The following is a 22,014-nucleotide window of genomic DNA, read 5'->3' on the forward strand; positions in this document are numbered from 1 at the left end:
TTGTTATTTTTATGGTCCCTGCTATATATTGCCAAATTGCTTGCCAAAAGGGATGTTTAGTTTACGCTCAAATATATGTTTTTCTTTTTGTGTGAATTGTCTCCTGTCTCTTGCTCATTTAAGAGAATACTTTTTTTTAGGTAGGAATATTCATTATGTTCATCCATGTTTGTAGATGGAATGAAAAGACCTGAAAATGTTGAGGGGAGGAAATGGGGAATTTTAGATTCTGGAAGAGGTGTGAGTTGAAGTGGAAGAAAATTGAGCCTCAAAAGAAGAATACAATGGGAAATGGGGTATTTTGGCTTCAGGAAACCTGTGATAACTACTTTATTCTTTGTCTGTGTCATAATTAAGTTTTGAAAGCATCATCCTGTAATTATAGTTCTTTTAAGAAAACAGAAATTGCTAACATTGTTTTTGTTTCTGATCAATGTCTTTAAGGCTTGATGGAAAATAAAGGGTGAAAAATGAACCAAGAAAAGGTATTGATCATCAGATTGTTTAATTGTTAATTTTAATACAATGCCCTTAGCAAACCGTATGGATAAACATTTTGTAGACTTAGTGGATGGTTGATTATAAGATCTTCTTGTGGAATCAAGCATACCTTAGATTTGTATTCTCTTTCCTCTTTATAATTATTCTGATTGCTTATTTGAGCCAGAAACTATTAAAAGGCTGGGTAAGAAGTGGGATTTAATAAAAGTTTGTTGAATGAATAAATGAATGAATGAATGTGTAGCATAGATTTAGTTGCAACTGGACATTAGTAAAGAAAGTCATAAATCTACTCTAATTGGATGCTAGATATCACAATTATTTTAAGTTATGGAGATATCTGAGATTATTTTGAGGGATAACCTTTTAGAATAAACTTAAAATCTGTGTGAAAAATATCATGAAACAGAATTATCTACAACTATGAGTAATGATATTTTATGATGATAAGATAGTATTGTAGAGTCACATACGTCCTATTGCCACATTCTAAAAAGCCAATTAATCAATTAAAGAATTTGGCACCTGTTAAAAATATGAAGGGGATTTTTCCATTTTTAGCGACAGGTAAAGAGTGATAAATTATCTCTTGACAAAGTCCATTTTAGCACTTGGCAATAGCATCATGTGATAGGATGTTTGTTCGGTGTGACATGTCTTTGGTAGTAGCTCTCACTGCTGAATACTTTATTTGCTCTTGTAAAAACTTAGGAAGGAAATTTAAAGGATTATTAATCTGCATCTGAATGTGTGCATGTGTGTGTTGAGGGTGATCAAGAGGAAAGAAGTTCGAGACATGCTGAGATGTACGAAGTTCTCCTGGGATAATGATGAGGATTCATTGCTTTGTGGTGTTCACCTTCCTTTGTGGTCTTGTTCCTCTCTCTGAGGGTGGCCTTGCTCATCTTCCGAGGCCTGGGGAGCTGATGTTTGTTGTGCGTCAGCAGAATCCTTACCAGGCAGAAGCTCCCTGGTGTACTATTGTAATGCTTAGCTGTTGTTGGAAAAGAAAGGAAAATCTGAGATCTCATTGCTGAGCTGGTGATTGCAGAGGCTTATACCCTGGCTGTCTAAGCTTGATTTTGATGCTCCTCTTTGGTTAGGCCTGTTTGCCGCAGAATCTCCTGCAGGTACTTGTACAGTGGACTGGAATAGACTGTACTGCTCCCTGCTGAATAGGACTCTTCGTTTCTCTGAGTCTTCTCTTCAAGGCCTGACTCAGGGACTGGATTTTGTTCTCCTGCCAGCTCTTGGGTGCTTTTATCCTCTTCCTCTAATGTGAGAAGTTTCTCGGTTTCAAGGTGTGTCTGTGCCTCTGGGGGTTCACTGGGCTCCACAGCTGGACCTGGGCCTTTAGTCCCCGAGCCCTGAATCTTGTGCTCTTTGCCTTCAGGCGGTTCTTGTTCCTCGGTGAGCTGCTCATCCTCTCCTCTGACTGCCTCCTGAGTTCTGTTTTTCTCACCCAGTGCCACCTGTTTCTGGGTGTCTGGGTTATTATTGTGACTTCCTTGCATAGACTCTTCATGTGAGTCTACTTGCCTCTTGGGATCCCCTTGCATAGGCGGGTCACTTGTCTCTGAGCTGCTGTCACCATCCTCCGGAGTCAGGCTGTTGGGGGTTTCAGAAGACCCTTTATCCTTCTGTGTGATTGTTGGCTCCTGATCTTCCCCCTGGGAACCATCCTCCTCCTTGACAAGCTTGTCTTGAGTCTTGGTGACTCTCTTATTTTCCCCTCCAGACTTGTTCTCAAGTGGTGACAACTCCCATATTCTTTCTCTTGCTCCTGCTGTAGGGGCATTTTTGCTGCTCACAAGTATTTCTGCTGTCCCTCCCTCTGGGTGTCTTGCCTCTTCTCCTGGGGTGACTGCTGCTTCAATTTCAGGATGAGTCTGGTCTCCTCCTTCTGAGCTTAACTCTTGTGTCTTGGAACCTTCTCCAGCATCCCTTTCTTTTGCTGATTCCTGGAGTTCCCATCCGGGATACTTGCCATCCTGTGCTTGCTCTTCCAGGGCTGGTGGCTGAGACTTTCTTTCGCTTTCTTCCCTCCCTACTATTTCATGGGCCTCAGGGCCTCTCCCCTCTTTCTTTTCAGTTCTAACATCAGGTGTTCCTGAAACATTTCTGCTATCATCGTGGACTGAGAAGTTGTTTGTTTCATGTTCTTTTTCTTGTGCTGGGGGTTCTTGGGTCTCAGGTGTTCTGCCATCACCCTCTGGTTCAGCTGCGTTCTTTGTCTCCGGTGGTGTCCTGTCAGCATTGTTTCCAGGCTCTTGGGTCTCAGCTGTTCTCCTATCATCCTTGGAATCAGTTTGTTCTGGCAGGTCTGTGCCCTCAGAACTCAGTTTATCTTTTCCTTGTAGTGGCTGTTCTTGTGCATGAGAGTGTTCCATAACAACCTTTTCTGCTGCAACTCTTTGATCTTCAGGTGGTCTCTGTGTTGTTTCTTCTGATGGAGAACTTTGGGTTCCCAAGTTCTCTTCCTGTTCTCCAATCTGATCTCTTGTCTTAGTGTCACTTTGCTCCCTGGCTGGTTTATCTTCTTCCTTGGGAATCTCCTTATCCTGTCCCTCCTCCCCCTTTGTGGGACTGCCCTTCTGTTCTGATCCTGTTGTTGGCTTATTGGTCTCATTTTCAGCCCCTTTGTCTCCTGTTGATGCTACACCTTGGGTCACTTCCTGACTCTGTCCATCTCCTTCCAGGTGTTGGTTCTTAGGGTCACTGTGCCCAGATGCTTCTCCTGGCAGTTTGTGAGTCTTGGTGTCTCCCTGTGGTTCCACCCTGTTGTGTTCTCTTTCCTCAGGGCTGAGCTGAGCTGATGACACTAGTCCCAAAGGAAGCACTAATTTATCTTGAGTTGGTGGAGTTGCCTCTGTGGGCTGGCCAGTTCTGCTGGTTGCCTGGAGATTCATATCATCTGGCTTCTCTTCCGGTTTAGACCCTTGTCTAGGTTTTGAATTTAGTAATGATTGTATGTCAAGTTGATGGAGGTTCAACAAGTTGAAGATTGTAAGAACAAATTCATCAAAACCGATGGTGCCATCACTGTCAATAGTCAGAAGATTCAAGTTTCTTTCTACAGCATGAATGACACGTGGCTGCATGAAAACACAGTGAGAAATCAGCCTATTTACAAGGAGTCAAGTGTCGAGTGTCTACATGTTTCCCAAGAATATTCATTTTTTAGCCCTATTCTTCAGGCACTTGTGAGAGTTCCCAAAATAGTAAGAATTTTTTTATTCTGGATGCCATTTTTCATGAGAGAGCAAAGAAGCATTTATATCACTTATGAGTTGCATTTAAATATGTCCTAGTTCAGGATTCCTCTCAAAAGCTTAGTTTTGAGCTAAGCAATATTGGCTAAGCAATTGCACAGGGTAGGGAGCTGAGAATGAAAAAAGTTGTTCAAAGGCAGTGAGTGCTGAGAGCTGGTAGCCAGGCGTAAAACAGGCAGGGATCACTTATGCCCGTCCTGCTTGGATTATGGAGAAAGGGCAAGAGGAGAAGGATTTGTACAGCTCTGTGAGCACCGTACCTGAAGAATGTCCCCAAACTCTCCCTGGAAGACCCTTTTCAGCTCTCTGCAGGTCAACGTCGCCTCTTTACCGTCTTCCCTGGCATACTTGTGGAATGTCTCGATTACACAGAGGACATCTCTCAGGAGCCGAGGCATCTTGACAAACTCAGGAGACTCTGAGAAAGGACAAACAAAGCGGATCTTCTAGGATGGGTCCTTCAGGGAGGAGATAAAAAGAGATCATCGTTCTTTCTTTTTTTTTTTTTTTTAAATATATTTTATTGATTTTTTACAGAGAGGAAGGGAGAGAGATAGAGAGTTAGAAACATCGATGAGAGAGAAACATCGATCAGCTGCCTCCTGCACATCCCCCACTGGGGATATGCCCGCAACCCAGGTACATGCCCTTGACCGGAATTGAACCTGGGACCCCTCAGTCTGCAGGCTGACGCTCTATCCACTGAGCTAAACCAGTTTCGGCGATCATCGTTCTTTCTGACTCTGTCCCAGCTTCACTGGCATTATCTGCTCTATTCTGTATCTTAAAATATTGTATTTGAACTTCAGGGGTGATTTAGTTTTGTACCAGGTAATGTGGTGAAATCAGATCTAGCACAGGTAAATAGTAGAAGAGACATTTCACCCTGTCCTTCGGAAAACAGCAACACCCATATGTTCAGAGAAGGCTTTATTGCAAAAGGAGGGCGGAAAAAGAACTCAAATGTAAGTGCTAAAATACACAAATAAAACCAACAGAGTGAGACCAATCCTTCCAGCCTCATCTAACAGTGCCCACCTGTTTTCCTCCCACCTCGACTCAGTGTAACTCCTCTGTAACTTATGAAGTTAGGAAAGCTTGTAGAGAAAAGAGAAGTAAATCAACTACTATGTATGCAGGCCAAAGCAACTTTTATTATTATTATTTTTTATTTTTATTTTTTAACCAAGAAGACATGGCTCAGGGGCTCAGGGAACTTACTGATAAAATAGAGTCCTGACTTTCCCCTCTCCCCCCATCGATCCCCATCATTTAAATAACTCTGCATTTTTATTTTAATATAGGTCTGAGTTCTGTGTCTTGTTAAATAATATTCATGCCTAGGTCATACAAACAGTTTATATTTTTTAAAACAGAAAATGATCAAAGAAGTTCTGGAAGCAAGGGATGCATTTGGGCGGCTGGCTACATGCCCCCCCCCCCCCCCTTTAGTATCATCAATAGTGCTTCTTCTGAAATCCTTATATAATCTCACAAAGAAGCAAAGTAGTAGCTCGAGAGATACTCATTGAGACTTACCTTGTTCAGGAGTGACAACAAGTGGGATGCGGGTCAGCTGGTTGTGAGCTGACAGCAGGCACTGAAACCTTTTATTGAGCCTCTAATTGCACAGTTTGGAAGGAGACACCCTCTGGGTCTAAGCCCTGCTTCATCACCACCAACTCCCCTCTTTCTCTGCTGCCAGCTTGTCTTACTTTTATTTCCTTCTTTAGGCAGATTCAGTTAAATCTTGGTTTCAGACTCATCCAAAGGAAGGGGAAAAGGTATCTTGGTTCACTTACTGACTTTATGAGGGATCTTTGGGGTGGTGATGGCTTTTTTTTTTTTTTTAAAGCCTAAGGACACAATTACATTTCTGTTTGATAAATCATAGGCATGTAGGAGCCTCAGAAGTCATCTGATTGGTCTTTCTACTCAGGATGGACTGAGTTTGACCCAGCTCAGATGGATGGGTGTCAATCATGTGTTTACAAATAGAGGCCCCTTTTAGCCATGTGACAAAAATGGAGATACCAGTTGATTCAGGTGTTTCAATGCTCTGCTCTTCTTGCTTAGAGGCAGAGGTGTGTGTGTATGTGTGTGTGTGTGGGGGGGGGGGGAATCTCGGCTGGGATGTGCAGCACTTTGCTTACCTTAAATGTGCTATTTAAAAAAATGTGATTGATATCTGCTCTTTAAAGGCATTTTTATAATCCAAGGAGCTTAGAAATGAGCATCTATTTAACTGTGTTCTTGCTGTAAATGGGAAAGGGAGACAGAAACTTGCAAGCTGAGGACAGGTAGGAGTAAGCCCCCAGATGCTGAATTGGCAAATGTTTTTATTTCCTCCTAGAACTGGTTTCCTCTTAGAGGAGAATATATAACTAACAAGAGAATTAGAATCGCATTCTGTTTTAGATATTTAAAAAGAGAATAGAGTATGTTTTAAAACATGCGTGCCAGCTTGTAAAAGGATGTAAGAAATAGATCCATGAAAACAAGTGTAAAAAACAGATCAAGATAATGGAAGGGTGGGGTTGGAGGTAATTTATTATATGAGAAGTCTGAGACTAAGGAAAGCATCGATATTGATCAGAATCTTGTTTTATCTTGCCGATAATCAAGGCAAGTATATAAGGAAACTGAATGTTGGGGGAGGGGGATCTACATTGACAGTTTCTGTCTAGAAACACATTTCTCAGCATGCCCCTAAAACAGGGGCCAAGGGCCATTGGATATTTATGACATCATTGGCTTAATATAATTCACTTAATATAAATTTATGTGGCTATGAAAAAAGCTCCTAGGTTTATTTAATTTCAAGTCCTGCCAGTGGTGCCTTTGCAGGGCCAGCCCAAATGATTTCGTGTGGGGCCTAATATGGCCCAAGGGCCAGATGTTCCCCACCCCTGCCCTAAAAGGAAGACTTCTCCTGAGAATTGACATTGGCATATAAAAGTCATTTTAATTCTCATCAGTCAACCTCCCCTGAGAACCAACTATTTCTCAGTCACTGTACCAAGTACTGGGATGTTTAAAGTTGTGTAAGTTATGTCTCCCTGCCCTGGCGCTCACAGGTCAATCTCTTGAGAAATGATTGAAGGAAACTAGGTCTGTTCAAAGCTGACTTGAAAAGAAAGACTCAGTGGTTGAGTGTTGATGTATGAACCAGGAGATCAGGGTTCGGTTCCCGGTCAAGGCACATGCCTGGGTTGCGGGCTCCATCTCCAGTGTGGTGAGTGCAGGAGGCAGGTGATCAAGGATTCTCTCTCATCATTGATATTTCTATCTCTCTATCCCTCTCTGAAATCAATAAAAATATATTTTAAAAAAAGAAAAGAAAGACTTAGAGAAGTTGTATATTCATATATTGAGGCCCCTTGTATAATAAACATATTCAGTGTATTTATGCTCACTTGAGGCCCTTGTACTAGGTGTACCAGTTACTAATGTGAATTTTGTAATCAAAGAAAACATGATAATTTCAAGAGAAACATCAGAAGTGCTTTATTCAAAGTAATGTCTATTGCTAGCTACCCATTTCCTCCGTCTTTCAGGTAATTTGTGGATACCGTCCCAATAGAACTTTTCTTGTTTTGAGGCAAACCATTCAGAGACCCAATTTTTTACTTCATAAGTTTTGAAGTGCTGCCCAGACAGTGCATGTGCCATCGATTGGAATAAGTGGTAATCTGAAGGAGCAAGGTCTGGTGAATACTTCCCAAGCAAGATCTTTTAATGTGTCTTTAACTGGTTTTGAAGTGTGTGATCATGGCCCATTCTGATCATTTTACGATCAAAGCATGGTTCAAATTGATTATTTGTTGTCGGTAGCGAACAGTATTAATGGTTTTAGAAGCTCATAATACACCACACCTTCCTGATCCTACCAAATGCAGAGCATTGTCTTCTTTCCGAAGTGATTTGGCCTTGCAGTCGATGTTGATGGTTGACCTGGATCAACCCATGATTTTGTGCATTTGGGATTCTCAAAATAAGTCCACTTTTCATCACCAGTCACAATTGGATGCAAAAAAGACTTTCTTTCATGCCGTGAAGCAACATTTCACTGATGACTTTTTTGGTTTTCCATTTGTTCAGTTGATGTAGCACCCATTTTCCTTCCGTTAAAATCTCTCCCATTGCTTGTAAACGATCAGAAATTGTTCGCTGAGCAACTTTTAATCTTTCTGCATTTCCTTTTGAGTTTGCCACCCATCTTCATCCAATAATGCTTGTAATTGTTGGTCTTCAAACTTTTTCAGTTGACCTGGACGTTCTTTGTCTTTCACATCAAAATCATCGCTTTTAAAGCGTTTAAACCAGCGTTCACAAGTATCTTAAGATGGAGCATGTTCACCATAAGCTTCCCAAAGTACATGATAACTTTCAGCAGCACTTTTCTTCAAAATAATGAATTAAAACTTCCCGCAAATGCTTTCTTTTTGGCACGAAATTCGACATTTTTAAGCATAAAAATATCTATGATGTTAACACCTTCAGAAAATTTGACATGTGAAGCTTTGAAGCTTGTTGTCAATACAACAAAATAGCATACATATCAAATCGCATATATATCAACATATATGTAATTCCATCGATTGAAAAAATTCCGCACTATTAACTGGTAGAGGCACATTCCGCATTATTAACAGGTATCCGCATTATTAACCAGTACAGACACATTCCGCATAACAATGTAGGTAGGGAAGTCGGCAAGCCCCATCCATAACTTTGGGATAAGGATGGGCTCTAAAGGCTGGGTCAGTCCGGCTGGGGCGAGAAGTGCGGCTGCTGTGGCTGGAGGAGGCCCTTTCCCTCCAGCTCCCGGACCCCGCAGCTCTTCCACCCCCAAGTCACTTTCTTCCCTTCCCTGGTAGGGGGAGGGGAGGCGAGTGGGTGAGGGGGGTGGTGTCCTGGCAGGGCGGGGCGAGGCCTTGGCAGCGGGGTCCCAGCGGCGCTAGGGGGAGGTCCCCCTTGGGGCCTGCGGGCCCACTGGCCGGACATGGGGGCAGCTGCTGTGGCAGCGACTCTGGACACGAGCAGGGCCCTTCCCGTGGACCCCCCCAGCTGCGGTGGGCATCTCGGCCGCCCCCTGGGAACCCCGCGGGCACGGGTCGCTCCCGGGGTGGTGTTGGGCCTCCTCCTCGCCTCCCGGCGTGCGTGCCGGTCTCCCCCGCCCGGATGCCCGGGGGCTGCGGTTCCGCGGGGCGCCTCGCTTGGGCAGCTGACTTAGAACGGGTGCGGACCGGGGGAATCCGAGGGTTTAATTAAAACAAAGCATAGCGAAGGCCTGCTGCGGGTGTTGATGGGATTTCGGCCCAGTGCTCTGAATGTCAAAGTGAAGAAATTCAGTGAAGCGCGGGTAACGGAATGGGGGGGGGCGGGGGGGGGAGGAGGGGGGAAGAAGACCCGTTGGGCTTGACTCTAGTCTGGCAGGGGGAAGAGACAGGAGAGGTGCAGAGTAAGTGGGAGGCCCCGGCGCCCCTGCCCTGAGTGCCCGCCAGGGGGCGGGCTGCTGGTGAAATACCACTACCCTGATCGTTTTTTCCACTAACCCGGTGAGGGGGGTGGGGAAGGGATGAGCCCCGAGGGGCTGTTGCTTCTGGTGCCCAGCAGGCAGGCGGCTGCGCTGGCCTGGCCAGGTGCGACCCGTTCAGGGGACAGTGCCAGGTGGGGAGTTTGACTGGGGCCGTGCACCTGTCAAACGGTAACGCAGGTGTCCTAAGGCGAGCTCAGGGAGGACAGAAACTCCCGTGGAGCAGAAGGGCAAAAGCTCGCTTGATCTTGACTTTCAGTAGGAATACAGACCGTGAAAGCGGGGCCTCGCGATCCTTCTGACCTTTCGGGTTTTAAGCAGGAGGTGTCAGAAAAGTTCCCGCAGGGATAACTGGCTTGTGGCGGCCAAGCGTTCATAGCGACGTCGCTTTTTGATCCTTCGATGTCGGCTCTTCCTATCATTGTGAAGCAGAATTCACCCAGCGTTGGATTGTTCACCCGCTAATAGGGAATGTGAGTTGGGTTTTAGACTCTCGTGAAACAGGTTAGTTTTACCCCACGGGTGATGTGTTGTTGCCATGGTAATCCTGCTCAGTACGAGAGGAACCGAAGGTTCAGACATTTGGTGTATGCGCTACAATGGGGCGAAGCTACCATCGGTGGGATTATGGCTGAACCTCTAAGTCAGAATTCGAACAATAGGGCAGCACTGCGGGGCCTCCGTTGGCCTCGATTAGCCGGTCCCGCCAGAGGGCCGTTGTGCATTGGGACCACGGGGTCCCGGTTCCAAGAGCCCTTTGTCCTGGGAAATAGGGTGTGGCTGGAAAGGGGGTCGCCCCCTCACACATTCGCTCGTGGGGAACCTGGTGCTAAACCATTTGTAGATGACCTGCTTCTGGGTCGGGGTTTCTTACATCGCAGAGCAGTGTCCTTGAAAGTCAGCCCTGGACACAAGCGTTTGTCTCGATCCGGGCCTCTCTCTCTCCCTCCCCAGGGAACAGCCACCCACATGCCCTGGTGGCTCTGTGGCCATGGAGGGAAGGACAAGGAGGGGGGAGGGACTGCGCTGGAGCGGACAGCGTCCATTCCTTCCTTTCACACACTGCGACCCCGCCGGCTTAATGTGGAATGTGTCTGTACCGGTTAATAATGGGTTAATAATGCGGGCACCGGTTAATAATGCGGAATTTTTTCAATCCATGGAGTTACACATATGTTGATATATATGCGATTTGATATGTATGCTATTTTGTTGTATTGACAACAAGCTTCGACACTTCATATGTCAAATTTTCTGAAGGTGTTAACATCATAGATATTTTTACGCCTAAAAATGTCGAACTTCGTGCCAAAAAAAGAGCATTTGCGGGAAGTTTTAATTCATTACTGGTTTTCTTCCTACCTCTCTGACTGCTCCTTTTAATTCCCCTTTTTAGTTTTTCTTTTTAAAAAAATTTTTGTCTTTCCCTTAACTGTTGCTATTTCTTAGGGTTCTGTCTTAGCCCAGCTTTTCAGCTTCCTCTCTCCATGTCCTGAACAATCACATCTACTCTTATGGCTTCTATTACAACTGATAGGCTGATAGACCCCTTTTATATCAAATCCAAACCCCTCACCTGTGCTTCAGGCTCCTCTAACCAGTTACCAAATAATGCTTCCTGGAAGCCTCAAATACACCTCCCACTCAATGTAACTAAACTAAAATTGTCATTTCCTTTCACTACAAACCTGAGGTTCTCTTGTGCTTCCACCTCAATAATGATACCGCTACCTACCCAGCTTCTTTAGCTATAAATGTAATATCGTCTTTTATCTCCTCTCCATCATCTCTTCAATGGAACTCCTACTGACTCTAATTCTCAAGTAGGTCTCAACTATACCCACTTTTCTTGATCCCATATCTATTATACTAGCTCAGGTTATCATTGTCTCTCACAGGGATTATTGTTGTTGCTTTTTAAATATATTTTTATTGATTCCAGAGAGGAGGGGAGAGGGAGAGAGAGATAGAAACATCCATGATGAGAGAAAATCATTGAATGGCTGCTTCCTGCATGCCCCACATTGGGGATTGAGCCTGCAATCCGGGAATGTACCCTGACTGGGAATCGAACCATGAGCTCCAGGTTCATAGGTTGATGCTCAACCATTGTGCCATGCCAGCCGGGCCTCACAGGGATTATTATAATATCCTCCTAATGCTTTCATTTTGACCCTCTCCAGCCCATCATCCACATTGCAGCCAGAGTGATCCTTATAAACTATCAATTTGGTTAATTACTCCCCTGTTTAAAATGACAGTAATTCCTTGTGGTAGGGACCAGAGTTTAAAAGGTGGATTGCCTCTAGAAAGTGGAGGGCCTTAAATTCCAAACTGAAGACTTTAGACTTTATCTTGCAGAAAATACAACAGATTTTTTTTTTTAAAAAAGGGGGAGTAATGACAAATAGAAATCAAATTTCAAAAAAGTTTTTGTAATTTGAGTGCCTGCCATGGATGTCTGGAGGGTTCAGAAAATAATAACCTATTCAGAAATCTACTTTTGTTTTGTTTCAGATTATTGCATGTGACTGTCAGCTTTTATTAACAAGGGAAACATGTGCTTATTACATATTACATAGATTATAATCTTCAGAAGATTACAGTCCAGTACACTTGCTAAACAAACATAATTACTATGACTGAATGAAAATATTAGCAGTGTGTAATTAATATAGAGATGGGTTTATACTTAACTAATGGCCATGGACTTTCAGTTCGAGGGAACTAAGTTCCAGGACTTGCTTTCTCTTCAGAAAAGAAATGAGAGTAATTAAAGGCATATGTGAGGTTCACAGATCTGGGCAATGGTCTTTGAAAGTACTAGGGTCACAGAAAATGGAGTAGGTAGGGATCTTATCCTTCAATGAATAAACCTGGGATGATAGGCACTTTGGAGAGGAATTTGGGAGACAAATTGAGAGAAGTTCAGGTCTGACTGGCTAGGAAAGAAAGATCTTTGGAACTGGAACTAGGCTCTGATGATCACCTTTAGTAGTTAACTTCCCCCCCTGTTTTCTGTAGAGTTGGGCTGAGGGATTATTTTGAGTTGCTTTGAGAGTTTCAGTTGGACAAGCTGAACGTTAGAATTAAAGTAATTATTTTTCAGTCCTGGGAATAACCTTGGTGATAGCCATTCTAGACTCACAGTTGGAAATATATAACAATGGAGGCCCAGAAGGCTTAAGTGGCGTGCACAAGGACACACAGATTAAAGTGCAGGAATAGGCCAGAATATCTCCGTCACCACTGTATGCATATTGCCTAGAATGTCTGACACACAGCAGGAGCTCAATAAATATTTATTAAATGAATGAATAAATAATCCCCAGGCTTATTATTACTTGTAGTATTATTTCCACTGCACCATGGAAACTATGACAGATTTAATAAAAAAAATTAAAAAAAAGGAAAAGAAAAAGAGGGTCTTTGAGCAACCAGGACAGGCCTGCACAATGTCAGAGGATAAAGGTCATTATAATACAGATAGATTTCCCTACCAAAAGAACTTCCCCTTACATGATGTATTAGTTTGCTAGGGCTATCATAACAGCCACAGAATGGGTTGCTTAGCCAATAGAAATTTATTTTCTCACAATTCTGGAGGCCATAAATCTAAGATCAAGGGGTTGGTAAGGCTTTTTTTTTGTTATTCTGAAGGTTATGAGGGAAGGATCTGTTCCAGGCCTCTGTCCTTGGCTTGTTGATGGCCATCTTCTTCCTGTGTCTTCACATCATCTTCCCTCTATCATGTGTGTCCAAATTTCCATTCATTTTGGGTTAGGGCCCACCTAGTGATCTCATTTAAATAAAATATTTATTTAAATACTGCATCTCATATATTCTAAAGTACTGGGGGTTAAAACTTCAATATATAAACTTTTAGGGCGGGGGACATAATTCAGCCCATAACACATAGAGACCAGCTTTGCCATCACAGAGCATTTTAAACCCTCAACCCCATTCTTTAGCAGCAGCCAAGGTAATGTTAATAGAGCTCCCAGTTTATATTTAAGCAGTCAATTGCCCAACAGCCTCAAGCTTCTGCCCATGTATGTATATTAACTAGGTGAAGCAGGAGGGTTAGCCTGCCACATTGCTAAAAGAAGAGCCACAGGGCATGGGCTGGCTGGCCCATTTTTTAAAAATTTTTAATGAGGTTATTATAACTGACGAAACAATACTTTCTTCTTTGAAAATGGCTCTTTCCTCATCTTGTAAAATTGGAAGGGCTTTGATTGTTTTTACCATAGTTATTATTGTTGAACTGTAGCTTAGATGATGAGTGTATATTTCAGGAGTATCCTGGGGCTCTGAAATAAATGCCTATTGAATGGACCTTTGAGAAAGCCAGGGGGGCTCTTCCATGGTTTCCAGGAAGATCCTTAAGTAAAGAAAAACATACACTGATCTTAGGGGAAGAATAGTTTTGTAGTTAGAAGTCATTTGAAATAGGTGATGTTCCATGGTAGTGTATCAGGGGATTTCCAGGTTCTGTCTTTGGTGGGCATCTGCTATTTGTGTTCAAGTGAGGGAGAGGCTGGTGCTCCTTGCAGAAAATGCCATCTTACTCCATTAGAATGATACTCAGAAGCAGAGCTTTCTTGTCTCTACAACTGACAAACATGATGAGTATATATAACTTAGGATGCCTTGTCATCCATGACCCTCACAATTTGAAATACTATCCTGGATCAGGGTCTTCTTTGGACTTATTCCTTGTACCAAGGCCTGCATACTAAATATAGACTCCAGCAGATGGCACAGGATCATTAGATAATAATTTGATATTTTTGGCATTACTATTAAACATATTCTGACTGTCACTTAATAGACTGTGTTGCTTAAACCAACAGCTCATCTACAATTTCTATAATGCTGAGCTAAACTTTCAGGCCATTTCCTACTATCAGCTCATTAGACATCAAAGACAAAGAAGTTGCTGTATTCTTGAAATGAAATATTAACAAATATTGGGAGCACCATTATTTGCCATGAACAGTGAATCACTGCAAAAAGACAAACAAAACAAAAAACAAGCACAGAAAGCTGTGAGGTCAAGAATCAAAACACTTGGGCAGAGACTCCTAGCTTTGGGGGCAGGGGGGGAGGAGGCAGATAATATAGGGTTCGCCCTAACAGGGAAAAATGGTTGGGGAAAACAAAGATTTTTTTTCCTCTTTCTTTTTTTTAAATTTAGACATAATCGTAACCAAATACCCTTAAGTGAATGGCAGTTTTATTCAGTTCCTAGACCACTAGATACTGAGCTATGATTTGACGCATAATTAAAACAGACAAAAATAATTGTTTGCTAAACATTTATTATTAATTTTTAATACAGTCCAATTATTTCAACAAGAATGTCTCCAAGGTAGTATCAATAGGCTTCAAAGGATTGTGAGCTGATGGGTTTTCTTAAGGGCATGTAGGAACTTGCCCCTCTGTTTACAAATTTTTCCCTTCCCCTCCCCCAAAATGCTCTCTGTGATCTCTTATTGGCCCTAGAGGAAGATAGATGTCTACTGGATCCTAAGCAGGTTTCCTCTCAGGTAAAATTAATAAAGGTAGTAATCTTCTGAAATTTATCAAAGATTGGGGGAAGAGAACCGAGGACTATAGACTACAGCAAAAACAGTTCTAAAATTTGAGTTCTGGAGTTTTTGAGAAACACCTTACTTTTGCTTTATGAGATTTTTAAGTGTTTATGGAGTCAAATGTAAAAAAAAAAATCAAATTCTAAGTTTTAAAGCTAAATGTTAATAGAGATTTCTCCCAATTATGGACTACTTTCACATGGAAGTCAGTTTCCCTACAGTAAAAATCCAGTCCCCTTTTGCAATCTATGCTAATTATGCCAAAAAGATGAGAGGTTATTTGGAGGTAAATATAAATGTAATTTAGGCCCAAGAAGAAATACCAACTTGAACACTAAAAAATATCTAAATTCTCCACAAGATAGGTCAACCATTTAAAAAACAGACCCGATTCTTTTGACTCTCACATCTGATTATTCTTGTTACTTCTGAAAGCAGTAAATTAACATGTTCCCCAAACAAAACTCCTTCAACAAATTAAATGACCTGTTTTTAAAAATGCACACCACATCTGCACCAAAGAGCAAAGACATCCTGCAGTAAAGAATTACTTGAGGAAGACTAAAAGGTAGAAGTACAAAGTACATGAAATGAGTATAGTTTAAGATTTTGGAAAAAAAGACATTCTAACATAACAGAGTTTTCCCACAACCAAAAACATTCGAGTCATCTGGTACCCAGTGTTTCCCATTTTCCTTTGCTGAAGCTTTGGCAAGTGTCGGGGTATGGCGGCATTTCTTAAGGACGGTATTGGGACCTCTGCTCTTGGATGTACTCATAGAGAGGGCTGGAGCGCACCGGGGCACTGGCAAACGGACGCTTGCCAGACTCCAGGATCTGCTGCCGGCTCTTATCTTTTTCCTCCCAGCCTCTGCCGCGCCTCTGCGCCTCTTCCAGCTGGCGGAGCTGCTCTTCTTCCCGGAATTTCCTCTCCCGCTCCTGCCGGCGCCTCAGTTCTTGCTCCTCCCGCAGCTGCTGCTCTTCTTGGCGACGTAGTAGCTGTTCTTCCGGTTCCCGCAGGAGCTGTTGATCTTCAAGGAACTTTCTGTCGCGTTCCCGGCGAAGCTCTTGTTCGAGCTCCTGGCGGCGCAGCTGCTGTTCTTCCCGTTCCTTCAGGAGCTGTTCCTCCGCTCGGAGCTTTCTGTCGCGCTCCTGGCGGCGCAGCTGCTGTTCCTCTTGGCGAAGCTCCTGGCGGCGCAGCTGCTGTTCTTCCCGTTCCTGGAGGAGCTGTTCCTCCGCTCGGAGCTTTCTGTCTCGCTCCTGGCGGCGCAGCTGCTGTTCCTCTTGGCGAAGCTCCTGGCGGCGCAGCTGCTGTTCCTCTTGGCGAAGCTCTTGCTCGAGCTCCTGGCGGCGCAACTGCTGTTCTTCCCGTTCCTTCAGGAGCTGTTCCTCCGCTCGGAGCTTTCTATCGCGCTCCTGGCGACGCAGCTGCTGTTCTTCCCGTTCCTTCAGGAGCTGTTCCTCCGCTCGGAGCTTTCTATCGCGCTCCTGGCGACGCAGCTGCTGTTCTTCCCGTTCCTTCAGGAGCTGTTCCTCCGCTCGGAGCTTTCTATCGCGCTCCTGGCGACGCAGCTGCTGTTCTTCCCGTTCCTGGAGGAGCTGTTCCTCCGCTCGGAGCTTTCTGTCTCGCTCCTGGCGGCGAAGCTGCTGTTCCTCCTGGCGGAGCTCTTGGCGGCGCAGCTGCTGTTCCTCTTGGCGAAGCTCTTGCTCGAGCTCCTGGCGGCGCAGCTGCTGTTCTTCCTGTTCCTCGAGGAGCTGTTCCTCCTCACGGAGTTTTCTGTCGCGCTCCTGGCGGCGCAGCTGCTGTTCCTCTTGGCGAAGCTCTTGCTCGAGCTCCCGGCGGCGCAGCTGCTGTTCTTCCCGTTCCTGGAGGAGCTGTTCCTCCTCCCGGAACTTTCTGTCTTCTTCCTGAAGGCGTCTTTTCTCCTCTCTTTCCTCCTTCAGCAGCTGCTCTTTCTCCCGCTGCAGCTGCTCCTCCTCGCGGAGCTTTCTGTCGCGCTCCTGGCGGCGCAGCTGCTGTTCTTCCCGTTCCTTGAGGAGTTGCTCCTCCTTCCGGAGTTTTCTGTCGCGCTCCTGGCGGCGCAGCTGCTGTTCCTCCTGGCGAAGCTCTTGCTCGAGCTCCTGGCGGCGCAGCTGCTGTTCTTCCCGTTCCTGGAGGAGCTGTTCCTCCTCACGGAACTTCCTGTCTTCTTCCTGAAGGCGTCTTTTCTCCTCTCTTTCCGCCTTCAGCAGCTGCTCCTCCTCGCGCTGCAGCTGCTCACGTAGAGCAGGCTTGGAGTACAGTGTGTGGCGGCGTCTCTGGCTTTCCTCTTCTAGTTGCCACCTCCACTTTTGGTCGCGGAGCAGCTCCTCCTGGCGCCGCTCTTCCTCCTGGAGCTGCTCCTCCAGCTCGCGGAATTGCCGCTCCTGCTTCCTCTCGAATCCCTGTAGGCGCTGATCCTCCTCCTGGCGCAGCCGCCTCTCACGTTGCTGGCGGAGGAGCTGGGAGTCCTCCTCCCGCTCCCGCAGCCGCTGCTCGCGCTCCTGCAGCCGCCTCTCCTCCTCTTCCTCCTGCTCTTGGCGGCGCCTCAGTGGCCCCTGCCTGCGGGGCCTGCGGGGCCTGGAGTAGACCTTGCTCTGTCGGGCTTCAGCCTCGCTTTCCAGCTGCCGCTGCCACCGCAGGGCACGGCTCTCTCCCAGCTCACCGGCCTCTTCTTGCAGTGCCTCCTCCTCAGCCAACTCCTGCTCCCGCCTCAGCTGCTGCTCTCGCCGCTCCTCCTGCTCGCGCCTCAGCTGCTCCAAGAGCGGCTCCGGCTCCCGCCTCAGCTTCTGTTCCAAACGCGGTTCCCGCTCGCGCCTCAGCAGCTGCTCTCGCCTCTCTTCTTGCTCCCGCCTCAGCTTCTCCAAGCGCGGTTCCTGCTCTCGCCTCAGCTCCTGCTCCCGCTCTCGCCTCAGCAGCTGCTCTCGCCTCTCTTCTTGCTCCCGCCTCAGCTTTTCCAAGCGCGGTTCCTGCTCCCGCCTCAGCTCCTGCTCCCGCTCTCGCCTCAGCAGTTGCTCGCGCTTCAGCTCCTGCTCTCGCCTCTCTTCCTGCTCCCGCCGCAGCTTCTTTTCCAGGCGCGGTTCCTGCTCGCGCCTCAGCTTTTCCAAGCGCGGTTCCTGCTCTCGCCTCAGCTCCTGCTCCTGCTCTCGCCTCAGCAGTTGCTCGCGCCTCAGCTCCTGCTCACGCCTCTCTTCCTGCTCGCGCCTCAGCTGCTCCAAGAGCGGCTCCTGCTCCCGCCTCAGCTCCTGCTCGCGCCTCTCTTCCTGCTTGCGCCTCAGCTGCTCCAAGAGCGGCTCCTGCTCCCGCCTGAGCTCCTGCTCGCGCCTCTCTTCCTGCTCCCGCAGCAGCTTCTTTTCCAGGCCCGGTTCCTGCTCCCGCCTCAGCTCCTGCTCCCGCTCTTGCCTCAGCAGTTGCTCGCGCTTCAGCTCCTGCTCGCGCCTCTCTTCCCGCTCCCGCAGCAGCTTCTTTTCCAAGCGCGGTTCCTGCTCGCGCCTGAGCTCCTGCTCGCGCCTCTCTTCCTGCTCCCGCAGCAGCTTCTTTTCCAAGCGCGGTTCCTGCTCCCGCCTCAGCTCCTGCTCCCGCCTGAGCTCCTGCTCGCGCCTCTCTTCCTGCTCCCGCAGCAGCTTCTTTTCCAAGCGCGGTTCCTGCTCCCGCCTGAGCTCCTGCTCGCGCCTCAGCTCCTGCTCCAAGGGCTCCTGGCGCCCGCGCCTAAGCCTCTGCAGCTGCTCTTCCACCTCTTCCTTCTCCTCCTCCAGGCGCTCCTTCAGCTCCTGCCGTTCCCGCCGGGGTAGCTGCTCCTCTTCCCGGAGCTCCCGCAGTTTCTCCTCAAGGCGCTGGCGCTCGCGCTCCAGCTCTCGCTGCTCCCGCCTTTCTCGCCTCCGCTCTTGGTCGGGAAACTCCTCGGCCGCCCGCCCCTTGCGCTCCTGCAGCTCCTGTTCCTCTTGGCGGCGCGCTTCCTGCTCTCGTCTTTGCAGCCGCTGCTCTCGCCTCTCTAGCTTCTCCCTCTGCTCCTCTTCCTCAGCGAGCTCCCTCTCTAGTTCCTGCCTCTTCTGCCAGCGTGCTTCTTCCAACTCTCTGTCCCGGGAATCAAACCTCCTTTGGTCTTCTTGCCGGCGATCGAGTAACGGGGCCCCCTTTCCCTCACACGGGGCTTCCTCCTCCAGCCCCGACGCCTCGGCCAGAGCGTAGTAACAAGCTTGAGCCACTTTGAAAATGAACAGGAGGTACTCATTGAAATCTACCAGCCCGTTACAGTCGCGATCCAGAAGTTCCAGGATCAAATCTACCGTTTCAGGATCATGTGGTCGCTATGAAAAAAAAGATGAAAACAGAAGTTTTTTTTTTTAAATGTACCATTTACAGCTAGTAAACTTTCTCACACAAATATACATTTTACGACATGCAGACATTCAAAAGACAAGAGCAATTAGGAAAATCCCAGGGTGTATGGTGAAGTTTTGTTGTCTTCATGTAAAAACGTGAATACTTCATTTTATAGCATACATTTGTTGGAAGTGTTTGCATCTTGTAATTTAATGCTGATTAAAAGAACACAAGTTCTCTTTAGCTGGGTGAATAAGAATGAACTTATTCTCAACTGAGAAATAAATGGGACTTTATGAAGATGTGCACCAGCCATTTCTGTCTGAAATAGTTAGTTCCTTTGATTTGACTTTTAGTCTGTGTTTGAAAAGAGAGCAAAACGTTTATGGTAACACCATTTTACTAGTGAACAATATGAATTTAATTACCAAAATTTGCAAGTAATTTTAAATTCCTTCCAAGTCTAGTTTGATCTAACATCTTTGGTGATAACCTCCCATGACCACCAGTTCATCCACATTGCCATTGCCATCAAGTACATGAAATAATTGCTAGTAACTTCTTTAGTACTCAGACTACAATGACAATTAAGTATCTTCAGGCTCAAAAATTAATGGGAATGTAGTGTAGAGCTATCATGGTGTAAAATGAATATAAAGTCACCATTCCTTGCTCTGGTTGCTCCTGAGAAGGAAGTTCATAACCCCAAATGAATAAAGAAATGTCTTTTTCATATTTCTTACCCGAAGAATAGCTCCAAATTCCCTTTCAAGGAGGTTCTTCAGGTCTTTTTTGCATAGTGCTGCCCCATCACAATCATGTGAGGCATATTGATTGAAAACTTCAGTGATATCGCAGATGCTTCTCAGAAGTGGAGACATTTTTTCCCTTTCTTCAGTTCAAGTAAACCTAAAACAATAAAATAGGATCCAGAATCAAACTCTGTTTCTGGTCTTTGGGAGGTTTTAGCCCCACTGTTTTGGGCAGATCCTTAAATAATTTGACTTTACAATAGTAGTTATTTTCAACCTGGACTTTCAAAGCATTTTATTTTTTAATATTGTACAGCTCTTAGAAAAGGGAAGAGAGATCCTGAGAAACTTCGAGCCTGGGAATTATCTGCAGACTATCCTGTAGTCGGCTTTCAGATTGTTCAGACAATCTGAATTATCCATCTCTTTTCCTCTTCTCTCTTTCTCCTTCTTAATGTATTTCAGATCAGACAGTGTAGAGTATAATGTAGAAATTTAAATTTGTTATGTTGCTACTCATAGCATCTGCCTCTAAAATTGAGCAAAGAGGGTAGGTAAAAGCCAAAAGGTGAAGGAAGATCAGAAAGTATCTTAAAGGGAGTAGAAGCCACATACACCTAGGTGTGGAGCAAAACATTTAGTGGCAACTAGAACATTAAAAAGGGAATGTGGATTATTCCCCAACATTATAGCCCATAAGAGATCTAGGAATATAATTCACAAGTCAGCAGTTTTAAGACTAAGCACTATTTCTCCATAGTTGAAGGTGGCATTGCAATATTCAGATAAACCAATGCAGAAAACAAAGAGTACATTTTATCTGCCTTAACTAAGATATATCACAGATATTCAATTATTGAAAGCTTCTGAGAGGTACTTCCTGACTGGCTAGCAGGGCCGATGGGTCAAATTGAACCTGGACAAATTTGAATAACATTGGTTTTATTGTTAGTTTTGTTAAACCCAAATAAACCCTTTGAATCTTGGCATTATAAAAAATGGAACTTAGCCAAGAGCAGATCAATGTTAAGAAAAAAATACATGGAAGGTTTCACTGACTGGGTGAGAATAGTGGTTCATCTAGCTGGCTTCTTTAGTTACTACTCAACTTGAAATACTGCAGATACCATAATTACATGAAGATGGCCCATATTGGGCAGAACCAATATAAAAAGAGAACCAAGAGTTGGTAAACTTTGGAGATAGCAGTTTTTAGAAAGATGAACCCCATCAGAGTCACACATAACTTCTCTTCCAACCCCTGACATGCAAACATACTTAGAGAGTTCAGAGCCTTGGGAGGAGACCATGTCTCTATTTGAGTAATGGCTCCAACCATAAGAAGATGGCATGGAGTTAGACATCTCTGTAAGATACTGATGTCTTTTGACACAATAGCCCCCCCCCACACACACACACCATACTCCCCCTCCTGCCAACATCTACAACAATTGGAAAATGAAGCATCATACAGAAGAACATGATCCCATTGAATGGGACTTACCCACTTCACGAGAGGGAGAAGTCGAGTGCTCGCTGACACCACTGGCAAGTGTACTGGGCATCTGGTAGCTGGGTCTTTTATAGGGGTTCTAATTGTGCCCTGAAGACCTACTTGGAAAGGAGACACCCACTCTGTGGGATGGCCTGATTCATTCCTAACCAAGCCCAGCTCCACCTCTGTCTCCACAAATGGTTTGTTTATCTCACTATTTGCTCACGTACCTATTTGGCAGGAGGTTCACAGACCTTGCCTCCTGACAGGGTACTGGCCCCACCTAACATGAGAGGATAGAATGTTTGGCAGAATCTCTAATTTTTTTAAGTTGTTAAAATGAAATAAAACAAAAATTAATGTTCAGAATCTTAATTAATTATGATTTTATTACAAAGTAGTAACTTCTAAGCCATTTACTATATAAAAAAATCTAACTTATAGGCTGGGGTCAAACAGAAACTTTGACATAAACTAATGAGAACTAGTTAATTTCTCTCTGGGATGTGACAGTCC

The 22,014-nt window shown here is 45.3% G+C and overlaps 2 protein-coding genes across 5 annotated transcripts; both read right to left on the reverse strand.

Annotated features, from left to right (window-relative positions):
• Positions 1-1,571: 1,571 nt before the first annotated feature.
• Positions 1,572-4,189, reverse strand: TCHHL1 (trichohyalin like 1). Its single transcript, XM_059674980.1, has 2 exons — positions 4,034-4,189; positions 1,572-3,596 (listed from the first exon to the last, which is right to left on the reverse strand). The coding sequence occupies exons 1-2, from the start codon at positions 4,169-4,171 to the stop codon at positions 1,572-1,574; spliced, it is 2,163 nt and encodes a 720-aa protein (XP_059530963.1). The 5' UTR covers positions 4,172-4,189.
• Positions 4,190-14,616: 10,427 nt separating this feature from the next.
• On the reverse strand, positions 14,617-21,562 carry TCHH (trichohyalin). 4 transcript variants are annotated; one of them, XM_059673219.1, is made up of 4 exons: positions 21,508-21,562; positions 19,995-20,160; positions 18,421-19,235; positions 14,617-18,165 (listed from the first exon to the last, which is right to left on the reverse strand). In XM_059673219.1, exons 2-4 carry the CDS (start codon positions 20,130-20,132, stop codon positions 15,648-15,650), a joined length of 3,471 nt encoding a protein of 1,156 aa, XP_059529202.1. In that variant the 5' UTR covers positions 20,133-20,160; positions 21,508-21,562; the 3' UTR covers positions 14,617-15,647. The 4 variants fall into 4 exon arrangements, with proteins under 4 accessions (XP_059529202.1, XP_059529200.1, XP_059529201.1 ...); XM_059673217.1 differs by having other exon boundaries at positions 14,617-18,252; XM_059673218.1 differs by having other exon boundaries at positions 14,617-17,763; positions 17,968-19,235.
• Between the last annotated feature and the right edge of the window lie 452 nt (positions 21,563-22,014).

This window comes from Myotis daubentonii, chromosome 18 (assembly GCF_963259705.1).
Source record: "Myotis daubentonii chromosome 18, mMyoDau2.1, whole genome shotgun sequence".
Classification (NCBI taxonomy): Eukaryota; Metazoa; Chordata; class Mammalia; order Chiroptera; family Vespertilionidae; genus Myotis; species Myotis daubentonii.

Coding starts and splice junctions, on each gene's coding strand:
- TCHHL1 (XM_059674980.1), bottom strand. CDS start 4,171: ATGCCTCGGCTCCTGAGAGATGTCCTCTGTGTAATCGAGACATTCCAC. Junction 3,597..4,033: donor AGTTTGGGGACATTCTTCAG/GTACGGTGCTCA, acceptor GTTTTCATGCAG/CCACGTGTCATTCATGCTGT.
- TCHH (XM_059673216.1), bottom strand. CDS start 20,132: ATGTCTCCACTTCTGAGAAGCATCTGCGATATCACTGAAGTTTTCAAT. Junction 19,236..19,994: donor AATTTGGAGCTATTCTTCGG/GTAAGAAATATG, acceptor TTTTTTTCATAG/CGACCACATGATCCTGAAAC.